The 24,246-nt window shown below is 47.1% G+C and overlaps 1 protein-coding gene across 1 annotated transcript in view; it reads left to right on the top strand.

Moving 5' to 3' along the window:
* The window catches only part of NCBP3 (nuclear cap binding subunit 3), a 309,425-nt gene that overhangs the window by 227,763 nt on the left and 57,416 nt on the right, over nucleotides 1–24,246 (top strand). The window contains exons 10-11 of the mRNA XM_078679347.1: nucleotides 829–1,126; nucleotides 22,772–22,929. Of these exons, the coding sequence (XP_078535473.1) occupies nucleotides 829–1,126; nucleotides 22,772–22,929 (456 nt within the window). The remainder of the gene's footprint in view (nucleotides 1–828; nucleotides 1,127–22,771; nucleotides 22,930–24,246) is intronic.

The following is a 24,246-nucleotide window of genomic DNA, read 5'->3' on the forward strand; positions in this document are numbered from 1 at the left end:
TTTCACGCGGGTCCTTAACTTGTTGCCAAAATGTTGTAGATTTGGGACTAAGTCTTCATACATGAGTCTGGAACTATTTCAATAAGAGGTAACTTCTTTATTTAATGTTTGACCCTTTCGTTCCAGCAACAGCAGCAAGTAGTTGCAGTTAGGGCTCCATTCTCTCTCCAACTGTCCCTACCTCCTAGCTTCCATTGCTGCATCATTCACTCTCAGCCTTCCAGATCAAGCTCTGACATACAGGGAATAGGAGCATACAGGATAGTACAGCTGTGCTGTTGTGAATTCGCATGAATCCATCTATGCAGCCAGCCAATTAGTGCTTGTCTGCATATGCCCGTAAGTCTCTGTTTGTGCACATGTGCATCTTGGTATTGTAGTTCTGCAAATGGATGCCTCCATGTTTGCTATTAGTGCATCCAGACCTATATATATATATATATATATATATATATATATATATATATATATATATATATATATATATATATACATACACAATACTACAAAGAGCACTTTCACTGAAAATAAGCCCACCCTGTTGGCTTTCTCAATGCTTGTTTAATAAGCACTAGCTCAATTCTAGAAGCGATGTTAAAACCTGTTTAATTGACAGCATTGCAGTGTGTGGAAGCCCTTTCAGGGTGCATTTAGCATGTTTGCATGCTATTGACATATGTGGTTCTGTGCATGTCTTTACATTGGACTATATACCCGAAGTACTGCCTGAAATTATTTGCTTTGACCCTTAGTCAACTCCAATGCAACTGTTTGGGAAAACCTTTTATTCAAAATGGGTAAAATGATGAACTTATTTTATTGAGTTAGGCTTGGTAAAGGTTCCTGAGGAGCCAATAGAAGAGGAGGAGGAAGATGATGATGATGATGACGACGACGAGGACATGGATGAAGACGATAGAGTTGTGGTCGAATACCATGATGAGCTGCAGGCTTTCAAGCAATCTCGCGAGAACAGCCGGGCACGGCGGTCAAGCACAAGCACTTCTGACTCTGACGAGATGGATTATGATCTTGAACTGAAAATGATTTCTACACCATCTCCGAAGAAGAGCATGAAAATGACTATGTATGCCGACGAGGTGGAGTCTCAGTTGAAAACAATCAGGTAAAAATTGCTTCCTAAGCTGCTGTTGCATGTAGATCTCCCAAGTGTGCTTGGTCACAATTTTCTGGGTAATGCACTTTCAGGGATGTCTGTTAATGTTAAAACCTTTATCATCTGATGTTAACGTAAGCATATGCCAATGTTTTGCTGGTGACAGATTTATTTATTTGGCATAAGCACCTTAATACTACAAGCGGAAGTGGCATACAAACATTTTGTCTGGTTATTTCCATAGATTAGAGTGACATGTATTACAGCCAATACCCCATCTTTATTAACAGTTGCTTCCTATCATGTTTATATTAAATATTTACACCTGACACTAGTACCTCAATATCGTCACCCAATGAGATCTCTGCACAGAAGGTAATACTCTTTCCCTTTCTCGAGATCCTAATGATAGATAAATAAATTAGATCTAGTGATAATGTATGTGAGGACTAGAGCACTTTTTAAATCTTACTTTCAGACTCTTTACTCAGTATTTTGCTCAGTGGACCCAACATGTTTGGCTAGTTAGTAAATTATGCTAAGAATTGTATTAAGCCTCTACTGTCTTGGTTATGCTAAGAGATTCTGGGGCGGGGTTTCGAAAATGCGGCAGCCTTGCTATATATGACTGGCTCTCTTTTCTCTTGTGATTTGTTTTTGAAATTGTAACAGGAAGCTGGTTAATTGGTGACCATGCATACCGTCACTGTTTAGAGAACTCTTCTCATCAGCAGACCAGCAACTCGTCTTTAAAAAGATGATGGTAACTGTAGGTGATTTTTAAGGGTTCTTATGCTTCTGTCCTTCTCACTGCCAGGTTCCTCAACATGACCTGTGCCATCAATATCTTTTTCCAGTTGCAATTTGTCTTCCTTTAGCTCAGGGACTGATTTCTGTAATGTTTTGATATTTTGTTTTGTTTGTGAGAAGCAGCTGTTTTTTGAAGATCGCTACTCCTTCCACATCCACAGTTTGTCCTCTAATACACTGAGATTTTTGAAGGAGATGTTTTTTCGCCTGTGGAATGCTGGAACAAAACATTCACCTTTATATAAAGTATTCAGATCCTAAAAACAGGGCACTTAGTGAGAGCCAGGAACCAGAGATAAAGTGGTGTAAAACTCCTGTCATTGTATAGTAAGTATAAGGAATGTTTGCTGCTCTTCGCATTTTTGACTTAGGAATCATGTAACATTCATGACTATTACCAGTTTGAGACGCTGTTTGCTCGTCTGACTCTTTTCTTTAGAGCCCACATTTGTGAACAGACCATAGGATGCTATCAGGTCTTCAGTTTACAGTACTAGAAGGGGATCGGATAAACAGACTGGTGTTACCTACTAGTGCAGCAAGTCTACAAAAATATAGCTATTGAAAGAAGGCAGTTTAGGTGGCACCCTTTATTGCAACAAGATGAACGACTACCTATTTCTGATAGATAACTGATGGGAACACCCATTTGCACTATTCTAGTTTCCACCCCAGGTCTCTGCGTGACTCTCCTTACAGCCAATCTTCGAATCAGAGGTATTTGCAAGTATAAAACTAACTATTTTAAAGACCTTTAACCTATTATGTGCCCAACTAATTGATGCAGGTTATTCCTGTCATCCAGTCTATTCTTTGAAATGAGCATGGTACTGCAGTAGGGAGTGTTTACTTACATTTAAATCTAAAATTTTGGATGTTTAATTGATCTGTGCCACTAATTTTAATTCTCTAATTTTGTCACCTGATGCATTGTAAGTGCTTCCCTTGTGAGTGGACAGGGGCTTGCTCTAGCAAATCCCTAGGTGCTCTTCAAGGGGATAGTGTGGTCGAACAACCTTAGGCTTATCAAAGAGGAGTGCCAGACATCTGCAAATACAGTAGTCAATAAAAGATACACACGACTCAGTTCAGTTCAAAAAAGCTTTATTCGGTTTGCTTGGCACAACCATATAAGCAGGCAAAAATTAAAACCGCAACATCAAAAGCATTTCACATCCTCGACTTATGCTCTACAGTATAGTATGTGCAAATTTACGCAGGGAAAGTACCTTATATAATCAACAATGCATGATGTGTTATGTCACATTTTATTTATTTATTTATTTATTTATTCTTTATTTCGGCCGAATGGCCATAAAAGATGCACATATATACATGAATTGAGTCAAAAATCATAACAGTAAACATGCATCAATTCATTTAAAACAATGATTTCTAGCAAATAAAATGCAGAATTAATTGTCAACACTCAATTTGAAATATCATCCGTTTAGCAGCAAAATTCACTTTTTAAAATTAAAATTAGTCCAGCTTAGAGCATCTGTCCCAGTTTCTTTCGGGCAATATACACACAGTAGAGAAACCTACTAATGCTGAATACAATAAGCTGAGCAGTGTTAGTTTTTAGGATCCTATATGCTGTTAAACACGATCTGGTTCCCAAAAGAACACACATGGGTTTGAGCCATCTTTTGCGAGCATTCAGGTACGCTTTACATATAAACAACATGTGGACCTCGTTCTCCTTACACAAGTCTGAACACATAGGACATCTCTCAATTATGCTACTCACAGAATCAGGTTTATTCTTTGACCAACGCTCTATGTTGGAATTCAGCATGAGGTTTCCATACCTAAATTTCAAGAATAGAGTCTTGGCAACAGGGGGCTCTATTTCGTCCAGAAAGGATTCAAAGCAAGGTTCGCTTTTGAAGGATAAGAAGTTCTGAGTTAAAGTACCAATTCGGCTTTCATGAACATGCCTATTATTCATAAAGCACCAATAGGCTCTTTTTACCATTGGTTTAGCAAAGGGAGGTACATTTTCTGGGTTCTCCCAAAACGAATGCAAGCCCAGAGTAACGAGCCATTTTTTAATATGCCCGAACCACCGGAGGGAGTTGAAAGAGTCTAAGTTCATTACTTCTCGAAGACCGTTCCTATAGTCTATCAGTTCTGGCGTGGACCAAATCCTTATCCAGAACATTAGCGGTCGTATAGTAGTTAAATGGTCAATTCGTTTAAAGTTCAAATCGAGCTGAAGGGGAAGCAATGGTGTACTAATTGGGACCCTTGTAATCGTTCTCATAAATTTATTATCCAGGCCTTGGAAACTCTCCCGGGCCCAAGGTCCCCATATCTCAGCCCCATATAGGGCAGCAGATTGAATTTTAAATTTAAAAAGTTCAAGTACAGGTGTTACACTTTTACTTGTGCTAGCATTCAATCTACAAATTATTGGTTTCGCGTTATGAGCATATGACACCTTACTTTTCTCGATTTGGCCCTTCCATGTTAACTTAGAATCGAGAACTACCCCTAAATAGGTAAAATTCTCCACAGTACCTAGGGTTTCCCCATTCAAAGTCAGGTACCCTCTGTCCGGCCTACTTGGATTCAAGGCCATGCATTTGGTTTTATCAACGTTTATTTCTAAACCTTTGGTCACACAGTAGCTACTGAAGGAGTTTAAGAGTGCCTGGAGGCCCTTCTTAGTTTGGGATATTAAGATGGTACCATCCGCGAAGAGCAACGCAGGCACTCTCTCTCCATTGAGCTGAGGTGAATCATTGCTACAGGTGTTAAGATATTCAGGAACATCGTTAACAAAAATAGAAAACAGGGTGGGGGCCAAGACGCATCCCTGACGGACACCACGTTTAATCGGGATGTCACGCGTCAGTTCGCCATTCGGACCCCATCTGATGTTTGCGTGATTTCTATTGTGTAGCTCTATAATGTGGACCAAAAGGCTTCCTGGCAGGCCAGCTTTGTTTAAAGATCTCCAGAGCAAGTTGCGAGGGACAAGGTCAAATGCCGCTCTCAAGTCTATAAAAGCTACGTACAAATGACCTTTCCTGATCAGAACATACTTCCAATACAGACAGCACAATCTAAAGATCTGGTCTATAGTGCTAGTCTTAGACCTAAAGCCCGCCTGAAATTTGGAAAGTATAGCTGACTCATCCAACCAATCATTTATCCTAAATAGTAAGTGTTTGGCGTAAAGTTTTTGCAGAATGTCCATTAAACTAATGGGTCTATAATTCGCGGGGACAGATCTTTTCCCCTTTTTGAAAATCGGGACAACTTCTGCTGCACGCCAACTATCAGGAAATTTGCAGCTTACAGACAGATCATTAAACAGACGATTGATATAGGGGGCCCAGACTGCAGATTCATATTTGTAGAGGTCACCCGGTATTTTATCAACTCTAATATAAAAATTACATTTGGTTTGAACTGCATAAAATAACAAATATTCTCAGCAAAGCTATGCAATATGCAATAAAGTGTCTTGTTCCAGCAATAATAGTTCATAAAATTAAAACATAATATCTAGTACATGCTCCATCTAAAACAGGCTCTGTCTATAGTGCAATCAAGGAGTAAGACTCCTAAAATACTATTATGGCTAATGCAAGATAATTCATAATATTATTGCTTTTACACACGACTCTATAAGGAGATCCACACCAATTTATATAAATAACAATTATCTTTATATATGTTAAGGCACCAGAATCAATTTGTTCAGGTAAGTACGTAAAGAGAAATACTTTAGAGTTAAAAAACTCGACACTTAGTGTGATTTTTAGAAGCTGAAATGATATCCTATGGAGGGAAAGGCAAGTGCGGCATTCAGGTACAGTACAGCGACTTACAGGACCAGTCTTCAGGAGTTAAAGTGACTGGTGGGGACGGTCTAAAGCAGCACCAGCAGAAACCCACCAGCGGCATTAGGGTGGCCTGGTCACAGATGCAGACCATTGTCATGTGCCCAGTGTTACTCAGTAGAGATCAGTCTTTGCAAAAAGAGCCTGCAGGCTTCGACTGGCAGCACCAATAGGGGGCTCAGGTCTCACAATGCTCGGGTACGAAGGGACACCTGCAGGATGTAGGGAAACAGGTCTGCTACTTCTCAGGAGTTTTTGATACCTGGGTGAAGTGCTGGCAGGTCTCCCTGGCTTTAGGGACTCAGCAGCTACAGAACAAGTAGGCTTTTGGCGCAGTTCTTGAAATCAGCAGGCAGGCTGGCAGGGTTGGTGCTGAGATAGTTGCTGGTTCTTCTGTTTTTGCAAGTATGACTCTTCACGATCGTCATCTTCGTTCAAGTCAGTAGGATCTGATTTTCTGGTTTGATGGGACTGCCCGAAATATTCAATTTAGGCATGTTAGGGGAGTGTAGGGTAGTAGCCAATGGGCTGCTGAACCTTGGGGTCACTACACCCCCCTATATGACCACTTCCTGTGGGAATTGGCATAACCATGTCCCAAAGATGGCTACTTCTGAAAAGTCTTCTCCCCTTCAGATTAGACCACCTTAGGGGTGGTACAAGCCTGGGGGTGGCAGGCCTCCCTGACTAGCGCATTTCCCCATCTGTCCAGATGCCAAAGGGAACCTAGCCAAAGGGGGGTCAGCTTCCTCTCCTGTACCAGATTCACATTTCAAAAGCAGCAACTTCTTTGAAGCTTGCGGCCTAGGAAGGCTAATCAGCAGGTCATCCTGTGGGGGGAGGGGGGGGCTGTAACACCCTATTCCTGAGCAGGCTTTTGTTCTTGACCTCCTGAGAGCAAAAGGCCTCACCTAGGTGGTCAGAACTTTGTCTCAGGTGGCAGGCTGGCAGAGACCAGTCAGCGAACACACTAGAGGCTGGTAGATTTTCAGGGTGCATGCATTAATAAATCTAACACATGAATCACTTTGGGTTTATCAATATGGGATGTTTGATGCCAAACGTCCCTATCTTCAGTGAAGCCATCATGCAGCTGGGCAACTCGTCACCAGTGCCCAGTACATGTCTTAAAATGGCTTCCCTGTCACTTGCGCTGGCAGTAATGGTACTAATCAGCACAGGGGCATATCTACTCATGCAGGTATGCACTTACATCTAGTATTAAGCAGTGTGCTTTGGGGCTGTTAGGTCTGCTGTATCTCACAAATATTACACACAGTGTTAGGGGACATGGCACACAAGTATGTGTGATGTGTCGTGTTTTCTTTTTTTTTTTGCACCAAATCATGCAGCCTGCAGTGTTTGGTGAGGGGTCCCTTTGGGTGGCACAATTTGTGCTGTAGCCCTTAGGGGACCCTCTTCAGTACCTCAGGTCGCAGGTATCTGAGGTACAATGTACTAGGGACTTAGAGGGTGCTAAAGGTATTGCCACTTGGGGGAAACAATTGTACATTTTCTTGTGGAAAGAACACTGGCACTGGGTTAGCAGGAACCCAGTGCACTTCAGTCAAAGTTGCATCAAATACCATGCATGAAGTGTGTGGGGAAAAAATCCCAGTTTCCTATATGTTTTCAACAGATGGTGCATTGGCTTGAAAAATACGAGTGGATGTGGAGATGTTTCTATAGAAAAATATGATGCATTTGTTAATATGAATATCAGGGCCATGGTATTTTACTTGGGAAGGCATTTAAGCATTCAGAGCAATTTATAAACATGAATTTGAACGGATTTTAATAAAGGTTGGAATTAAGATTCCCTTCAGGTAAGACATCACTCACTTTTTAGATATTGCACTTTAACATTTTAAAAGCTGCTGTTGTTGCCAAGGATATTCTGTGTGTTTTTTTCGGTTGAAGACTGCCAGATAGTGCAACTGGATGGTTTGGTAACAACATCTTGGGGACATTCAGAAAGCTTCACTGGAATACATTGCACCCATTCCTTACCATTGGCTTTGTGTTTTGTGCTTTGTGTTTTGTAACTCACATTTACTTGCTTTCTATTTGCTGGCTTTATTTCTTTTGGGCTGTCCAGCTTGAGTTTGTCCCTTCCGTAGCCCATACCCTCTTTACTGTATCCTTCCACCAGTGCTCGATTTCTGTAAACAGACCTTTACATCTTTACATCTCATTCTTATCTTGTCACCTTTGCTGCGCATTCAAAGACAGAGGTCAAATGTTGGGTGCTGTCTTCCAAGGGCGCTTGGTGTTTACTTTTCTTTCTCTGACTTCAAAGTGAGAGGACTTCTGTGATAATCATGGCGCCTTCTGGGCTTGTGCTGGACAGAACGCTGTAGGATGTTATTTTTTTCTCGCACACAACAAACAGTAAATGTATGTAAATGAACTGTGCAGATATTTCTGAATATATCAGAATTTGGGAAGCATAAATGAAGCAAATTTTTTGGTAATTCTAAAGTGTAGTAGAAACAAATATTTTAATACAATAAAGAACATCAGTACACTAGGTGATATGCCCACACATTTTTTGTGCACTGTATACATTTAGCAGTAAAACTGTATGTCCGTCCAAATATAATGGCCATTTCAATTGAAGATGTGTTGTTTGTAATGGCAGTGTGCCACACTCTGTACCTCTCTACACTATAAAATGAAATGAAATGAAAATGGAATTTGTTAATCGCTACAGCTGCCCTCAGGCGTCCAGGTGCCACTATGCCACTCTACTCTGCAGCACTCCACACTACTCTGCAGCACTCCACTCCAGTTCATTCCACACCTCTACTCTACTCTCTACATTACTCTATCCCACTCTACTCTACACCATTGCACTATACTCCAGTCTAGGCCACTCCACACCTCTCCACTCTACGCCACTGCACTTACTCTGCACCACTCCACTCTACGCACTGCCCTCTAAGCCAATACGCACTATGCACTGCATTCTATACCAATTCACTTGAAACCACTGTAATATACTCTGCATGCATTTTATGCCACTGCACTCAACTCTGAAAAATTCTTCTCTGTTCCAATCTACTCTGCACCACTACATTTTAAGCCACTCTACACCATTGTTCTCTACGGCACTGCACTCTACTCTATTCTACTCTGCACCACTGTACTCTGTCACTGCTCTCTATGCCACACTACTCTGTACCACTCTACACCACTATATACTCGGAAACTCTACTCTGTACCACTCCATTCTACACCACTGCACTCTAGGCTGCTCCACTGCACTCTGCACCAACCACGGCACTCCCTGCCAATGCACTCTACATCTCTTTACACCAATGCACTCTATCCCAACTACTCTACACTACTGTGCTCAATGCCACTATAGTCTACGAAACTGTAAGCTACTGCACACTATACGACTCTACACCATTGCACTCTACGTCACTGTACTCTGGGCTTCTCTATTGTACTGTGCACCATTGTACACTATGCCACTAATCTCTAAGCTACTCTACTCTGCACCATTTAACACCTTTGCACTCCCTACACTCAAATCTGCCACACTGCACTCTTTTCCACTCTACTCTGTGCCACTGTACTCTACGTCAATGCATACTATGCCAATGCACTCTACTCCACTGCACTCTACGCCTCTACTCTACGTCAATGTACTTTACCCCACTCTACACCACTGCATTCTTCACCACTGCACACTACAGAACTCCAGTTTAGGCCACTCCACTCTGTGCCACTGTACTCTGTAATGCTGCACTATATGTCACTGCACTCTATGCCAATGCACTCTACCCTGTACCACTCCACGACCGTGCACTCTACACCTCTACTCTGCCATGACATTCTACCCTGCACCACTCCACGCTGCCCTGTACTACTCCACTTCACTCTACTCTTTGCCGCTTTACTCTGTCAGTTCACTCTACGCCACTCTTCTCCACTCTAAACCACTGCACTTTAGGCTGTTCCACTCGACTTTGCACCATTCTACTCTACACAGGGCGCTCTATGTCACTATACTCAACGGCATTCTTTGCCAGGGCACTTTACACCACTTTACCCAAAACTAATGCACTCTATGCCACTGCATCTTCCCCAACTACTCTACACCACTCTACTTCACTGCACTCTATGCTGCTTCATGCTATGACATTCTACACTCTGCACCATTGCTTTATACACCACTCTACTCTACACCAAGTTACTCTGCACCACGCCACTGCACTCTACTCAGACTGGATCCGGAAACTTTTGTGTAGCAGTACCCTTGCACGTCGGTCGGCGTAGTCTGTGGCTCTGCCTCTGCGCGCTGACGTCAGTTCTTCTTTTTTACGCACCAGCAAGCGCAGATCCGGAAAAAGTGGTACCCATAGTCAATTTTTGACTAACTTTTTCGTTCCTTTTTCGAAGTCTTTCGACTCCGACGGTGCCGGTAGGGGTGCCCGTGTTCAAACCCTGCGTCGATTGCAACCGCATGATGTCGGTTACCGACCCCCATCGCCGGTGTCTTCACTGTCTGGGCCCCGACCACGACGACAAGACCTGCTCCGACTGCCGGGCCCTGACGTCCAAAGCTAGACGGGAGCGGTCCCGCAAGCGACTCGAGCTCTGGCAGTCGGCCCCGCGCCACTCGAGGTCCCGGTCCGGAAGGAGGTTGAGGGACCAGTCGCGGGGCCGGAGCCACCACAGCTCCGGGAGTCGTCACCAGTCTACGGGCTCGAAGTCCTCAGGTAAGAGGCACAAGAAGTCGAAGAGATGACATCGCTCTTCTGACTCCCCCCGACGCTCGCACGACGTGACACCGCCCCCGCGGCTCCACCGGAGCCGCAGGCGTCGCGGCCGGAGAGATCGAGGCCTTCCTCGTGGCCATGAGGTCGCTCACTCCTCCGTCAGGTTCCGCTGCACCTTCGGGCCAAGCGGCCCCGACTGGGTCCCCACGCGGGCCTGGTGCTTCGGCCCCGGCGCTGCCGGGTGCTTCAGGCCCGGCGCCGTCAGCGACTTCGGTCCCGACGCCGCAGGGCCTCACTGGATCCGGATCCGGGTCGTCGCCGGTCGACCTTACTACCTCACCGACGACGTCGTCCTCGATTCGGGTCCGGCGCCGGAGCGGCTCCGCTCGATGCCGCTCTCAACGCCGATGGGAGATTTTTACTTCTATTACCCGGCCCCATCCTTTGACCCTGAATATCAGGAGATGGGTGGTGAGGCGGATTGGGAGGGGTCTGAGGACCCTCTGGCACGTGAGTGTCAGTCTACTCAGGACTAGGCAGGTGAGCTAGGGGAGGCCAGTGGTCTGGACACTTCGCTGGGCACTGGTTTTGTCTCACCTCCTACCGTGGCTACAGAGAAGGGGGCTGCCTCTTGTGCTCCCCGTTGCGGCCGTGAGGACTAACCTCCTCACTGAGGTCCTTAAACCGCAGGCAAGCTCAGCTGAGCCTCTGCTACCGTTTAATGAGGCCTAGTCGGACATTCTTCTGGGCACTTGGTCCAAGTCCGCTACAGGTCTGCCTGTGGATAGGAACGTGGCCAGGCGCCACCGCCCGGCTCCGGGCGACCGTTGCTTCCTGTCGACCCACCCGACCCCGAGAGCCTGGTCATCCAGGCCTCCAACTCCCAGGCCGCATTCCCGACGGCTCCCACCGATCAGGAATCCAAGAGGTATGAACAGTATGGTAAAACAATGTTCTCCATTAGTTTGAGGTTGCGGTCAGTCAACACAGCGTGCCTCTTGGGCCGTTACACCCACTCTTTGTGGGACACGGTCGCGGACGTGCTGCCACAATGTCCGGAGGAGGTCCGGACTAAACTCACCCAAGCCCTTGTGGAGGGTCGAGATGCGGCACGGTATTCCATCCGGTGTGGGCTGGATACCACGGACTCGCTAGGCAGAGCAATGGCAACGACAGTGGCGGTTCGTCGCCACGCCTGGCTGAGGTCCGCCAACTTTTCGGCCGATGTCCAGAACACCCTTATGGACATGCCGTTTGATGGCCGTCGCCTCTTTGGCGACAAGGCAGACAGTGCGCTTGACCGCTTTAAGGACTCCAGGGCTACGGCCAAGTCCTTGGGCCTCTCGGCCCCGCGCCAGCAAACTGCTGCCTTTCGCTCCCTTTGTGGCCAAGGAAGGGGCGCCCCCACACGTCCTGCCAGCCACGGGCCGTAGACTAACATCCAGCGTGGTGGCGGACGTGGAAACCCCCGTGGCGGTGGTCGGGGACAACGGCGAGGCCAGTCCACACCTACCCCTGCAGCATCCGCCTCAAAACATTCCTAGTCCGAGCTTTCAGGCCCATGTGACGCCTGTGGGGGGCAGGGTTCGCCATCACCACCTCCACTGGCGCACTGTCACATCGGACACGTGGGTGCTGCAAATCGTCCGAAGGGGCTACTCCCTCCCCTTCGAGGCGACCCCTCCATCCATGCCACCACAGTACCACCGTGTGTCGGGGGATCATTTGAAACTTCTACAAGAGGAAGTTGCGGCCCTCTTGGCCAAGGGGGCCATGGGGCGCGTTCCTGGGCCGAAGTAGGGTGTGGTTGTTACTCCCGCTACTTTCTGATACCCAAGAAGGGCAAAGGGGGCCTACGCCCTATCTTAGACCTGCGGAACGTCAACGGCTTCCTCCGGAAGGAGAAGTTCAAGATGCTGACACTGGCTCAGGTCTTAGCTGCCCTGGACCCGGGAGACTGGATGGTAGCGTTGGACTTGCAGGACGCTTATTTCCACGTCCCCGTCCTGCCAGCCCACCGGCGCTACCTGCGGTTCACGGTAGGCCACGAGCACTTTCAGTTTACCGTGCTCCCCTTCGGCCTTACAAGCGCCCCATGGGTGTTCACGAAGGTGATGGCGGTGGTCGCTGCTCATCTGTGTAGATTAGGAGTTTCAGTCTTCCCCTACCTCGACGACTGGTTGTTGAAGGCGAGCTTGCCCCAGACAGTCGTCAGCCACCTCCAGACTACGGCCGACCTCCTGCACCTGCATGGGCCGAAGTCACACCTGTGCCCCTCTCAGAAGCTCCTCTTCATCGGAGCGGTTCTAGACTGGCGCAGTTTCGGGTTTATCTTCCCGAACAGCGGGTTCAGGATATTCAGGCTCTGGTTCCGATCTTTCAGCCGTAATCCCGAGTCTCAGTCAGGTTGACGCTGCTGCTTCTGAGGCTGATGGCCTCCTGCATCCTTTTGGTGCATCACGCCTGGTGGCGGATACGGGCTCTGCAGTAGGACCTGAAGTTTCAGTGGGCCCAGCATCAGGGCAACTTGTCCGATCATGTCTTGATCTCGGAGGGCACTGCAAGACAGTTGCAGTGGTGGCTCACGGACCGCGATTGGGCCAGCGGCAGATCCCTCTCCCTACCCCAACTGGAGCACGTAGTTGTGATGGACGCGTCCCTCCAGAGCTGGGGGGGCCACATGGGAGAGGCGGAGATCAGAGGCCTCTGGTCTCCGGCGGAGTCCCGGCTCCATAGCAACCTTCTGGACCTGCGGGCGATTCGTCTTGCACTGAAGGCATTCCTCCCCTCTGTCCGGGGTAGTGTAGTGCAGGTGTTCATGGACAACACCACCGCCATGTGGTACTGCAGCAAACAAGGCGGGGTGGGGTCGTGGACCCTCTGCCAGGAGGCTCTGCGCCTCTGGCAGTGGCTGGAACATCAGGGCGTGACCCTGGTGGTTCAACACCTGGCAGGTTCTCTGAACGCCAGGGCGGATGAACTCAGCCGACGGTGCATGATGGATCACGAATGGCGTCTGAACTCGGACGTGGCGCAAGGCCTCTTTCTGCAGTGGGGAGAGCCTTGGTTAGATCTATTTGCCACCGAAGAGAACGCGCAATGTCATCAGTTCTTCGCGTTGGAATTTCCAAGGCGGCACTCGCTCGGAGACGCTTTTCGTTGCGAGTGGCGTTGCGGTCTGTTATACGCCTTTCCGCCTATACCACTTCTGCCCAGAGTGCTGAAGAAGATCAAGCGCGACCGTGCCCAAGTCATCCTTGTGGCTCCGGACTGGGCACGAAGGTACTGGTATCCGGAGCTACTCAGCATGTCAGTCGATCCCCCGATTCGTCTGCCTCTTCAGGAGGACCTTCTGTCGCAGCAGCAGGGGACAGTCCTCCACCCGAACCTGTCCAATATCCACCTCCATGCTTGGAGATTGAGCGGCGACAGTTGAGGCCATTTGACTTGCCTCCTGAAGTTTGTAATGTGATTCTGGCATCCAGGCGTCCCTCCACAAAGTCGGTATACGCCTGCAGGTGGAACAGATTTGTGGCATGGTGCACAGCAAAGGCTGTGGATCCACTCTCTGCCCCCCTTTCTGAGGTTCTCCTCTTCCTTCTTTCTCTTGCCCAGCAGGGCTCTGCTCTGGGCACTATCAAGGGCTATCTTTCTGCCCTTTCAGCCTTCTTAAGGCTACCTGATCAGCCTTCTTTGTTTAAGTCCCCGATTGTAAATAGGTTCTTGAAGGGCATCACTCATATGTTTCCCCATGTTCCTTTCGTGATTCCCCAGTGGGACTTGAATCTGGTTCTGACTTACCTGATGTGCGCTCCTTTTGAGCCGCTTCATAACTGTCCTCTCCGTCTTCTTACCCTTAAGACTGCTTTCCTGGTTGCCATCACCTCTGCCAGGAGAGTGAGTGAGCTCCAGGCTCTTTCCTCCAAGCCTCCTTTCCTTTCTGTCCATCCGGACAAGGTTGTGTTGCGGACAAGAACCTCTTTCCTGCCCAAGGTGGTCACAGCCTTCCACATCGGGCAGTCCATCACCTTGCCCACCTTCATTCCGCCTCCGCATCCCTCTAAAGAGGAAGAGCAGCTCCACCGTCTGGACCCAAAACGTGCGCTCTCATACTATCTGGATCGCACACACGCCAGTTCCGGGTGGATGACCAACTCTTTGTTGGTTAGGTGCGGCGCTAAGAAGGGACGGGCGGTGCACAAACGGACCATCTCTCGGTGGGTCGTCTTGGGCATCAAGGCATGCTATTCTCTGGTTAAGAAGGAGCCTCCTGTTGGGCTGAGGGCCCATTCCACTCAGGCCACTGCGGCTACTACTGCCCTGGGCCGGGGAGTCCCTTTGCAGGACATCTGTCAGGCAGCTACGTGGGCCTCGCTGCACACGTTCGCAAGATACTACTGCCTGGACAGCCAAGTCCGGAGGGATGGCTTCTTTGGCCTTTCCGTCCTCCAGGACTTTCTGGTGTGATTATTGGTTTGCATACCCACCACTGGGGTTGGTATTGCTGGGGTATCTATTCTAAGGTAAGGAATCTAATACTAACCTGTTTCTTTCAGATGCACAAGTTACTTACCTTCGGTAACGATATATCTGTAAGAAACAGTAGTTAGTATTAGATTCCTTACCGCCCCACCCGTCCTCCCCTTTCTGCAAACCGATATCTAGGGTTAAGGTCATCCACTTTCAGGGCCCTAGTTTCATGGCACCAGTGTTGGTTTTTATCATGGCTCTGCGTTTCTGGCGCGGAAAAGCTGTGTATAAGAATTGACGTCAGCGCGCGAGGGCAGCGTCTAAGTACTCCGGCGACGTCATCCCGGTGCCGACGACGGACGCGGAGCCGCAGACGACGCCTACCGACGCGCAAGGGTACTGCTACGCAAAGGTTTCCGGATCCAGTCTGTCGCCTGGGGATATTCTAAGGTAAGGAATCTAATACTAACTACTGTTTCTTACAGATATATCGTTACCGAAGGTAAGTAACTTGTGCTACTGCTCTTTATCTTAAATAACAAAAGAGAGAGTGAGGGAAATTTACAAATACTTATGTGAGGTGGGAACTCCTGGTCCCCGAGATTAATTGCAAAAACAAAAGAGGAGTATCCCCTCGTGGGCAGAGAGATTATTCCCTGGACATAGGCTTAAGTGCTCTAGTCAGCACAATATGCCCAACCTATTAGCGGATAATGCATATCCTTATAGAAGACCCCTCACTCACCAACCTAGTTGGTGACATGCTTCTTCATCGGGGTCCCACCCCATAGGCCGAGTGCCTACAGGGTGTGCTGCGACACCTGACTACAGTGGAGCTGGTTAGTATTTTCTTTTATGTGTGCATAACGATCAAAAAAAGTGAGTTTAAAAAGGGCCAAAACTACTCACTGCAAGTATTTATTCTTGAGTGCTTGAACCCTTGTTAAAAATGTGTGGCACCTGTGCCTAATTAGGTAGGCTTTGGTGTCAAAAGTAGTGTTTAAAAATAGCAAAGTGTGCTATGTGAGATGTGATATTTACAACGCTATTAGTTAAAAGATCTACATGTTTCAACCATTGTATATATTCATTGGTTTTCGTCAGGACCGTGTTATATTGAACTGGGTGGTCCGCACACGCTAAGGTGCGTCCTGCCCTAGTCCAAGTTAGAGTTCACAAATTGCGAACTCGTGTAAAATAGTGCGTTTTTCTTTTTAAGAAAAAAACCTGTAAAGAAACAGGAAAACAAAAGACAGGAAGGGGTCACATACCGGGGTAGACAATACACATGTACTACATTTAACACATATATTACTAGTCTTTACCCCATTCAAATCAATAGATGGGGTCATGCCAGCGTTTAGAATCAAACAATAGGATCCATCTATTGCGGTCACGCAACAGTGATTCAGTGTTGTTACCGGACTGTGCCTTTCAATAGAGAACCAGCGCCAAAAGATGAGGTGTCGGACTGGTATTGGCGTCTGGGAACATAATGTGAAAAAAGGGGGCGTACTATGGGAGAGTGATCTTAATGGTGCTGCGAAGTGGACGGCTGCAAAGGTTGTGAGCAGTCGTGGCGTCGCTATCGTGAATCGCGACTTGTTTTTAGCTTTTAGCTTACGCTTCGTTGCGGCACTACCGCTTCATGGGCACCAGCGTTTCCAAGACGGCAAGAGTCCGTCTCCTGAAAAATGATAGAGAACAGATGCCATGTGTGAGCTTACTGGCTGATCGGTTCGGGCGATTAGGTATAGCCTGCGGGATCGTGTAGTAAATCGTTCCCGCATTCAGGTCAGCCCAATGGTACTTACTTGCAGCTTCTGATCATCAGGCGGAAAACCTACTTGGTTCCGGCTGGAGGTGCCCCGAGGAATGCCCGGGTTATCCGTGGTTGCCGGTAAAGTAAACCCGTAGCGTTTCCTGGTTGGGCGTGGCCTCGTCACGTGGTCTCACCACGTGAGTTGTTACAGGCCAATCAAATCATTTGGAAGTGAAAGGTAGGCGGTGTACTCCGTCCCCGGAAGCCAGTTCGAGGATTGTTTACATTGCCATGGAGATTGCGCTGGTTGTTTAAAATGGTATCGAGGCCTACCATGCGAGTTCTCAATATTGGTGGGAATTTACTAGGACAGAGGACAGAATCAGGATTGACAACTACAGGGATTAGTTGCACAATATTTGTTGAGTAATCAATGGATAGCGCAATTGGCAGTTGAGGATAGCTGCTTAGTTTTACTGTACATATGGCTGATGGAGACCGGTCTTAAGTCATTACACTGTTCCACGGGATATTATCATTCAAGCCTGACTTGTGGGTGGAGAGTCTATAAACCCACCTCTGTTCTTTTTCGAATAATCGTTGAGTCAGGTTGGCTCCTGGTTTGACTTGTTCAATAATTGTCCATTAAAAGGTCATCTGGTGTGTGACCTGCGGACATAAAATGCTCGGTGAGTCTGGTATTAGCCTTTTTGCATCTGATAGTGCTTCTATGCTCTCCAATCCGTAACTTGATCTTCCTACTCGTCATTCCTACGTAATGTAGGTCACACGGGCATGTGAGTCTGTAGATGACATTTTCACTATTGCAGTTTGTCTGCCCTCTGATTGTCCAGATCTTATTTGGTTCCAACTGTAATGTTTTGGTATTCTTGGTGTACGGGCAAACGCTGTAACTACCACATTTATAGTGGCCTGTCACCTTTGGTAAACCCCATAGGTTGGTTTGTGTTTCTTTTTCTGGGGCCACCTTTATTGGTCTTGTATTGACTACTGCGTCTTTTATGCTCCGTGCTTTTTTAAATGAGAATAGGGTTTTCTCCCATCTCAGATTGCCTGTATTTAGAATATTCCAGTGTTTTTTTATTATTCTCCCCCTACTTCTATACACTCCCCAAAATACATAAAAACAAGACACCACCCCCTGGGAGGCCTATCGTCTCTGGACTAGGGTCGGTTCTGGAACCACTTTCGCAATTTTGCGATGTGTTCTTCAAGGCTATGGTGCAAAAAACCAGCACGTACCTCCAACACACCAACAGTCTATTACAAATCCTGGACCAACTCACCGTGGACAATGACACAATCCTGGTGAGTTTTGACATTGAGAGCCTGTACACCAGCATCCCCCAGGATGCCACATTGGATGTATTAGGACGAGCGCTAGAAAAGGAAGAGTGGACATCCAGAACCCCCAGACAATTCATCTTGGAATGTGCCAGACTGGCACTCAAAAGGAATTATTTTGAGTTCGAAGACCAGATATTTCTACAGATGGGGGGCACATCCATGGGCAGCTCTTTTGCGCCGAGCATTGCGGGATTATACGTATATGATTTCGAGGAAAAATATATCCCCAGTGATACCAACCCCTACAGCTCCAATATCCTATTATGGCGTAGGTACATCGATGATGTGCTGACCATATGGAAAGGCACCGAGGAGTCCCTAACCTCCTTCTTCAACTGGATCAACACCTGTGATGACCACCTAAGGTTCACCTATGAAAAAAACCCAGATACATTGTTTTTTTTAGATGTAACAATCACAAAAAAGGAAGGAAAACTGACAACTGTCACCCACTACAAGCCAACCTCCAAAAACAATCTACTGCGATTTGAAAGCTTCCACCCCAGACCCTTACGTGAGAATTTACCCTATGGGCAATACCTAAGGGTCCGCAGAAATTGCAGTGAGTTGGGAGACTATAAGAAACAAGCCCAGGATCTCACTAAAAAATTGCGTAACCGGGGATATCCGAACAGAATTCTTCAAAAAAGCCAAAAGCGAGCGCGGAATCAACCGCGTGCAGCTTTATTGGAACATACAAACAAAACAGTGGAAGAAATCCCCTTGACATGTGTTACTACTTACAACACCATATCCAATGATGTCTCCAGAATAATAAAAAAACACTGGAATATTCTAAATACAGGCAATCTGAGATGGGAGAAACCCCTATTCTCATTTAAAAAAGCACGGAGCATAAAAGACGCAGTGGTCAATACAAGACCAATAAAGGTGGCCCCAGAAAAAGAAACACAAACCAACCTATGGGGTTTACCAAAGGTGACAGGCCACTATAAATGTGGTAGTTGCAGCGTTTGTCCGTACACCAAGAATACCAAAACATTACAGTTGGAACCAAATAAGATCTGGACAATCAGAGGGCAGACAAACTGCAATAGTGAAAATGTCATCTACAGACTCACATGCCCGTGTGACCTACATTACGTAGGAATGACAAGTAGGAAGATCAAGTTACGGATTGGAGAGCATAGAAGCACTATCAGATGCAAAAAGGCTAATACCAGACTCACCGAGCATTTTTTGTCCGCAGGTCACACACCAGATGACCTTCAATGGACAATTATTGAACAAGTCAAACCAGGAGCCAACCTGACTCAACGATTATTCGAAAAAGAACAGAGGTGGGTTTATAGACTCTCCACCCACAAGTCAGGCTTGAATGATAATATCCCGTGGAACAGTGTAATGACTTAAGACCTGTCTCCATCAGCCATATGTACAGTAAAACTAAGCAGCTATCCTCAACTGCCAATTGCGCTATCCATTGATTACTCAACAAATATTGTGCAACTAATCCCTGTAGTTTTCAATCCTGATTCTGTCCTCTGTCCTAGTAAATTCCCACCAATATTGAGAACTTGCATGGTAGGCCTCGATACCATTTTAAACAACCAGCGCAATCTCCATGGCTATGTAAACAATCCTCGAACCGGCTTCCGGGGACGGAGGACACCGCCTACCTTTCACTTCCAAATGATTTGATTGGCCTGTAACAACTCACGTGGTGAGACCACGTGACGAGGCCACGCCCAACCAGGAAACGCTACGGGTTTACTTTACCGGCAACCACGGATAACCCGGGCATTCCTCGGGGCACCTCCAGCCGGAACCAAGTAGGTTTTCCGCCTGATGATCAGAAGCTGCAAGTAAGTACCATTGGGCTGACCTGAATGCGGGAACGATTTACTACACGATCCCGCAGGCTATACCTAATCGCCCGAACTGATCAGCCAGTAAGCTCACACATGGCATCTGTTCTCTATCATTTTTCAGGAGACGGACTCTTGCCGTCTTGGAAACGCTGGTGCCCATGAAGCGGTAGTGCCACAACGAAGCGTAAGCTAAAAGCTAAAAACAAGTCGCGATTCACGATAGCGACGCCACGACTGCTCACAACCTATGCAGCCATCCACATCGCAGCACCATTAAGATCACTCTCCCATAGTACGCCCCCTTTTTTCACATTATGTTCCCAGACGCCAATACCAGTCCGACACCTCATCTTTTGGCGCTGGTTCTCTATTGAAAGGCACAGTCCGGTAAAAACACTGAATCACTGTTGCGTGACCGCAATAGATGGATCCTATTGTTTGATTCTAAACGCTGGCATGACCCCATCTATTGATTTGAATGGGGTAAAGACTAGTAATATATGTGTTAAATGTAGTACATGTGTATTGTCTACCCCGGTATGTGACCCCTTCCTGTCTTTTGTTTTCCTGTTTCTTTACAGGTTTTTTTCTTAAAAAGAAAAACGCACTATTTTACACAAGTTCGCAATTTGTGAACTCTAACTTGGACTAGGGCAGGACGCACCTTAGCGTGTGCGGACCACCCAGTTCAATATAACACGGTCCTGACGAAAACCAATGAATATATACAATGGTTGAAACATGTAGATCTTTTAACTAATAGCGTTGTAAATATCACATCTCACATAGCACACTTTGCTATTTTTAAACACTACTTTTGACACCAAAGCCTACCTAATTAGGCACAGGTGCCACACATTTTTAACAAGGGTTCAAGCACTCAAGAATAAATACTTGCAGTGAGTAGTTGTGGCCCTTTTTAAACTCACTTTTTTTGATCGTTATGCACACGTAAAAGAAAATACTAACCAGCTCCACTGTAGTCAGGTGTCGCAGCACACCCTGTAGGCACTCGGCCTATGGGGTGGGACCCCGATGAAGAAGCATGTCACCAACTAGGTTGGTGAGTGAGGGGTCTTCTATAAGGATATGCATTATCCGCTAATAGGTTGGGGCATATTGTGCTGACTAGAGCACTTAAGCCTATGTCCAGAGAATAATCTCTCTGCCCACGAGGGGATACTCTACTGCACTTTATGCCAATTTACTCTGTACTTTACATTGCACTCCAAGTTACTCTGTTCTACTCTGCACCATTGCTTTATACACCACTCTACTCTACACAAAGATACTCTGCACCGCACCGCACCACACCACACCACTGCACTCTACTCTGGAAGACTTTACTCTCTACCACTGCGCACTCTGCCAATGCACTTTATACCACTGCACTCTATGCCACTCTGCTGTGCATCACTCCACTCACTGATGTACTCTGCACCCTACGCCACTTCACTTGACTCTACACCTCTGAACACTGCCCTGCACCACTCCACTCTACCCTGCTCCACTCCACTCACCTCTGTGCCACTCTACTCCAGTCCTCTCTGTACTGCGGCACTCCACTCTACACCACCCTACTTTATGCCACAGCACTCTATGCCAATTTACTCTGTACTTTATGCCACAGCACTCTATGCCAATTTACTCTGTACTTTACACCACGTCACTCCAAGTCATCTCCTCCGCTCTGCCGCACTCCGCTCTGCCGCACTCCGCTCTGCCGCACTCCGCTCTGCCGCACTCCGCTCTGCCGCACTCCACTCTGCCGCACTCCACTCTGCCGCACTCCACTCTGCCGCACTCCACTCTGCCGCACTCCACTCTGCCGCACTCCACTCTGCCGCACTCCACTCTGCCGCACTCCACTCTGCCGCACTCCACTCTGCCGCACTCCACTCTGCCGCACTCCACCCTGCCGCACTCCACCCTGCCGCACTCCACCCTGCCGCACTCCACCCTGCCGCACTCCACTCTGCCGCACTCCACTCTGCTCCACGACACTCCGTTCTGACACTGTACTCCACGACATACCACTCCAGAACACTCCACTCTACTACACTACAGCACTCTACAATGCTCCACGCAACTCCCTCTACGCCACTCTACTCCACGACACATTACTCCACTCCACTCCTCTCCCCTCTGTGCCACTGCACTCTACGATGCTTTATAACACACTACTCCACTTTTGCATTCCATTCTACTTCACTACTTAACTCCATGCCACTCCACAACAATCTACTCCACTCTGCTTTACCACACTCTTCTCCACCCTAATCAACACCCTCTACAGCACTCCACTCTGCGTCACTCCACTGACACTCTGACACTCTGCTCACCTTGTCGCCACCGACTGTAACACTCTACTACTCTCTACACCCTTCCACTCTGCGGCACAACTCCCTCCACAACACCACGTCACTGAACTCTAGCCCACTCTATGCCACTCTGAGCTACTCTGCGCCACTTTATAACACTCCACTTTTTGACACTCCACGCCACTCTACTTTACGCCACTAACTTTTATCCAAAAACAGTGATCAGGAGGAGCAGCACCCATCTAGTATTTCCAAGTGGGCGGCGTTTGGCAATCTCTTTCGTCATGCCTGAAGAATTCTATGAATAATGGATTTAAACTTGAGGCTTCTGTATCCTATGAGAAAGAAGGGCAACGAAGCAGAACTTTTGGTGCATTCCGGCTTCATTGTTCTATCTGCCACAGTTAATCCCGCAGATTGGAACCATCCCAACTGGCTGGGTCTGCTGCAGATGTTCGCTTGTTCTGTCAACCTCGTCTTATCTCCATTGTTTGCTTCTTTCAGGAACTCCATGAAGGCAGACGGTGTTTCAAGCAGCAACATCAGGCATAGGATCGGAAGCAAAGCAGCATCCGATGTGCGCCTGTTGCTGGAAGAAAAAAGACAGGGTGTCAGCCAGCGAATCTCCAACAGCAGCAGCAGCAGCAGCAACACGAGAACAGGTAAGGGGGCATCATTTGAGTACTTGCCATTTTGGAGTCTTTTTTTAAAATCCAGGTTACTTTCTTTCCTTCACTTGCCATTTCTAAGATTTTAAATCAATATTCTGAATAAAGACCTCTACAAAACCAGCATGCTCTCAAACATGCTCAAGGGATAGGTCTTTATGCACCATAATACTAGGGAAATCGTTTGTATTTTGTATCTCTATTTGCTCAGCTTTGTGCTGTCACAGGTGTGCCACATTGTTAGATTTAGAAGTAGCTGGTGCTTGCATACTGGGATGCCTTGCCCGGTTAGGTGCAAGGCTGTATTTGTATGTTTGGCTCACTAGACCGATGTGGTACAAGTCGTACGTATGTACATCTTTGTTAGGGCCTATGGTTTTCATGTGTCAGGTTTTCGAAGCAGTAGTAATGGATGCGAGCTACTTACAGGATTGGTGAACTTGTCATTGCAGCTAGGTTCAGCATAATTTGGGTATTGGCGAGTTGATGCACATGTGTGTTGCTGCCCAATCTGACCATTACAACTCTTTGCACAGCTGCACCTCTGTTGTAGTCAAGAGATAAAGGTATACCTCGATATTAAATATATATCGAACTAGTTTTTTCGGGCATGCAATCTTGTACACTCTTTTAAAAAATTCTCCATCTACAGGCTAGAATGGTCTATAGTTTGATAGATTTGTCAAATGAAAACCACCACTGAACTTGACCCAGTAACAGGAGTATTTCAGTAAATGCACATGCCTCACATACTTGCTGTAGTAGGTCTGGCCTTGTAGAGAGAAGCTGTCTGCTTTGGTATGTGTTAGACACAATGTGATTAAACTGAGCAATGAACAGTGACCTGTGATGTGAAAATGCACTGCTTGCTGTCCTGATTATTCTGGTCTCTCTCTGCCAGTACCACCATTAAGAGTACCTGTGTTTACAAAGTATATTGATGTGCCTCTACTGCGAGTAGCAAGCCCAGCGGTAAAGCATGGCATTTCATGCTTGTGAACGAGCCCTTCCACATAGCATTAAAATGAAGCCTCCTTGTATCCTCTGAGGTAGTGAATATGGAAGAAGTGGTGTATCTTAAGCAGAATAGAGGGAAGTGTGCATAGCATAGCCTGCAGCAGGAGGGCTTCATACTTTGAGGCAGTGCTAGATTGCCCTCCAGTTCAGCACATGCTAGGAGATATTCTTTTGGGTGGCAAACTGGGCTTCTGAATGGAGGATTTATTTCAGGGTTTTCATAGCTTTTGATATTTGGCACCAGAGTGGCCTGTATATTTGTAAGGAACTCAAACAAAATATACTAGCTACGGG

This window comes from Lissotriton helveticus, chromosome 3_1, assembly GCF_964261635.1.
Source record: "Lissotriton helveticus chromosome 3_1, aLisHel1.1, whole genome shotgun sequence".
Classification (NCBI taxonomy): domain Eukaryota; kingdom Metazoa; phylum Chordata; class Amphibia; order Caudata; family Salamandridae; genus Lissotriton; species Lissotriton helveticus.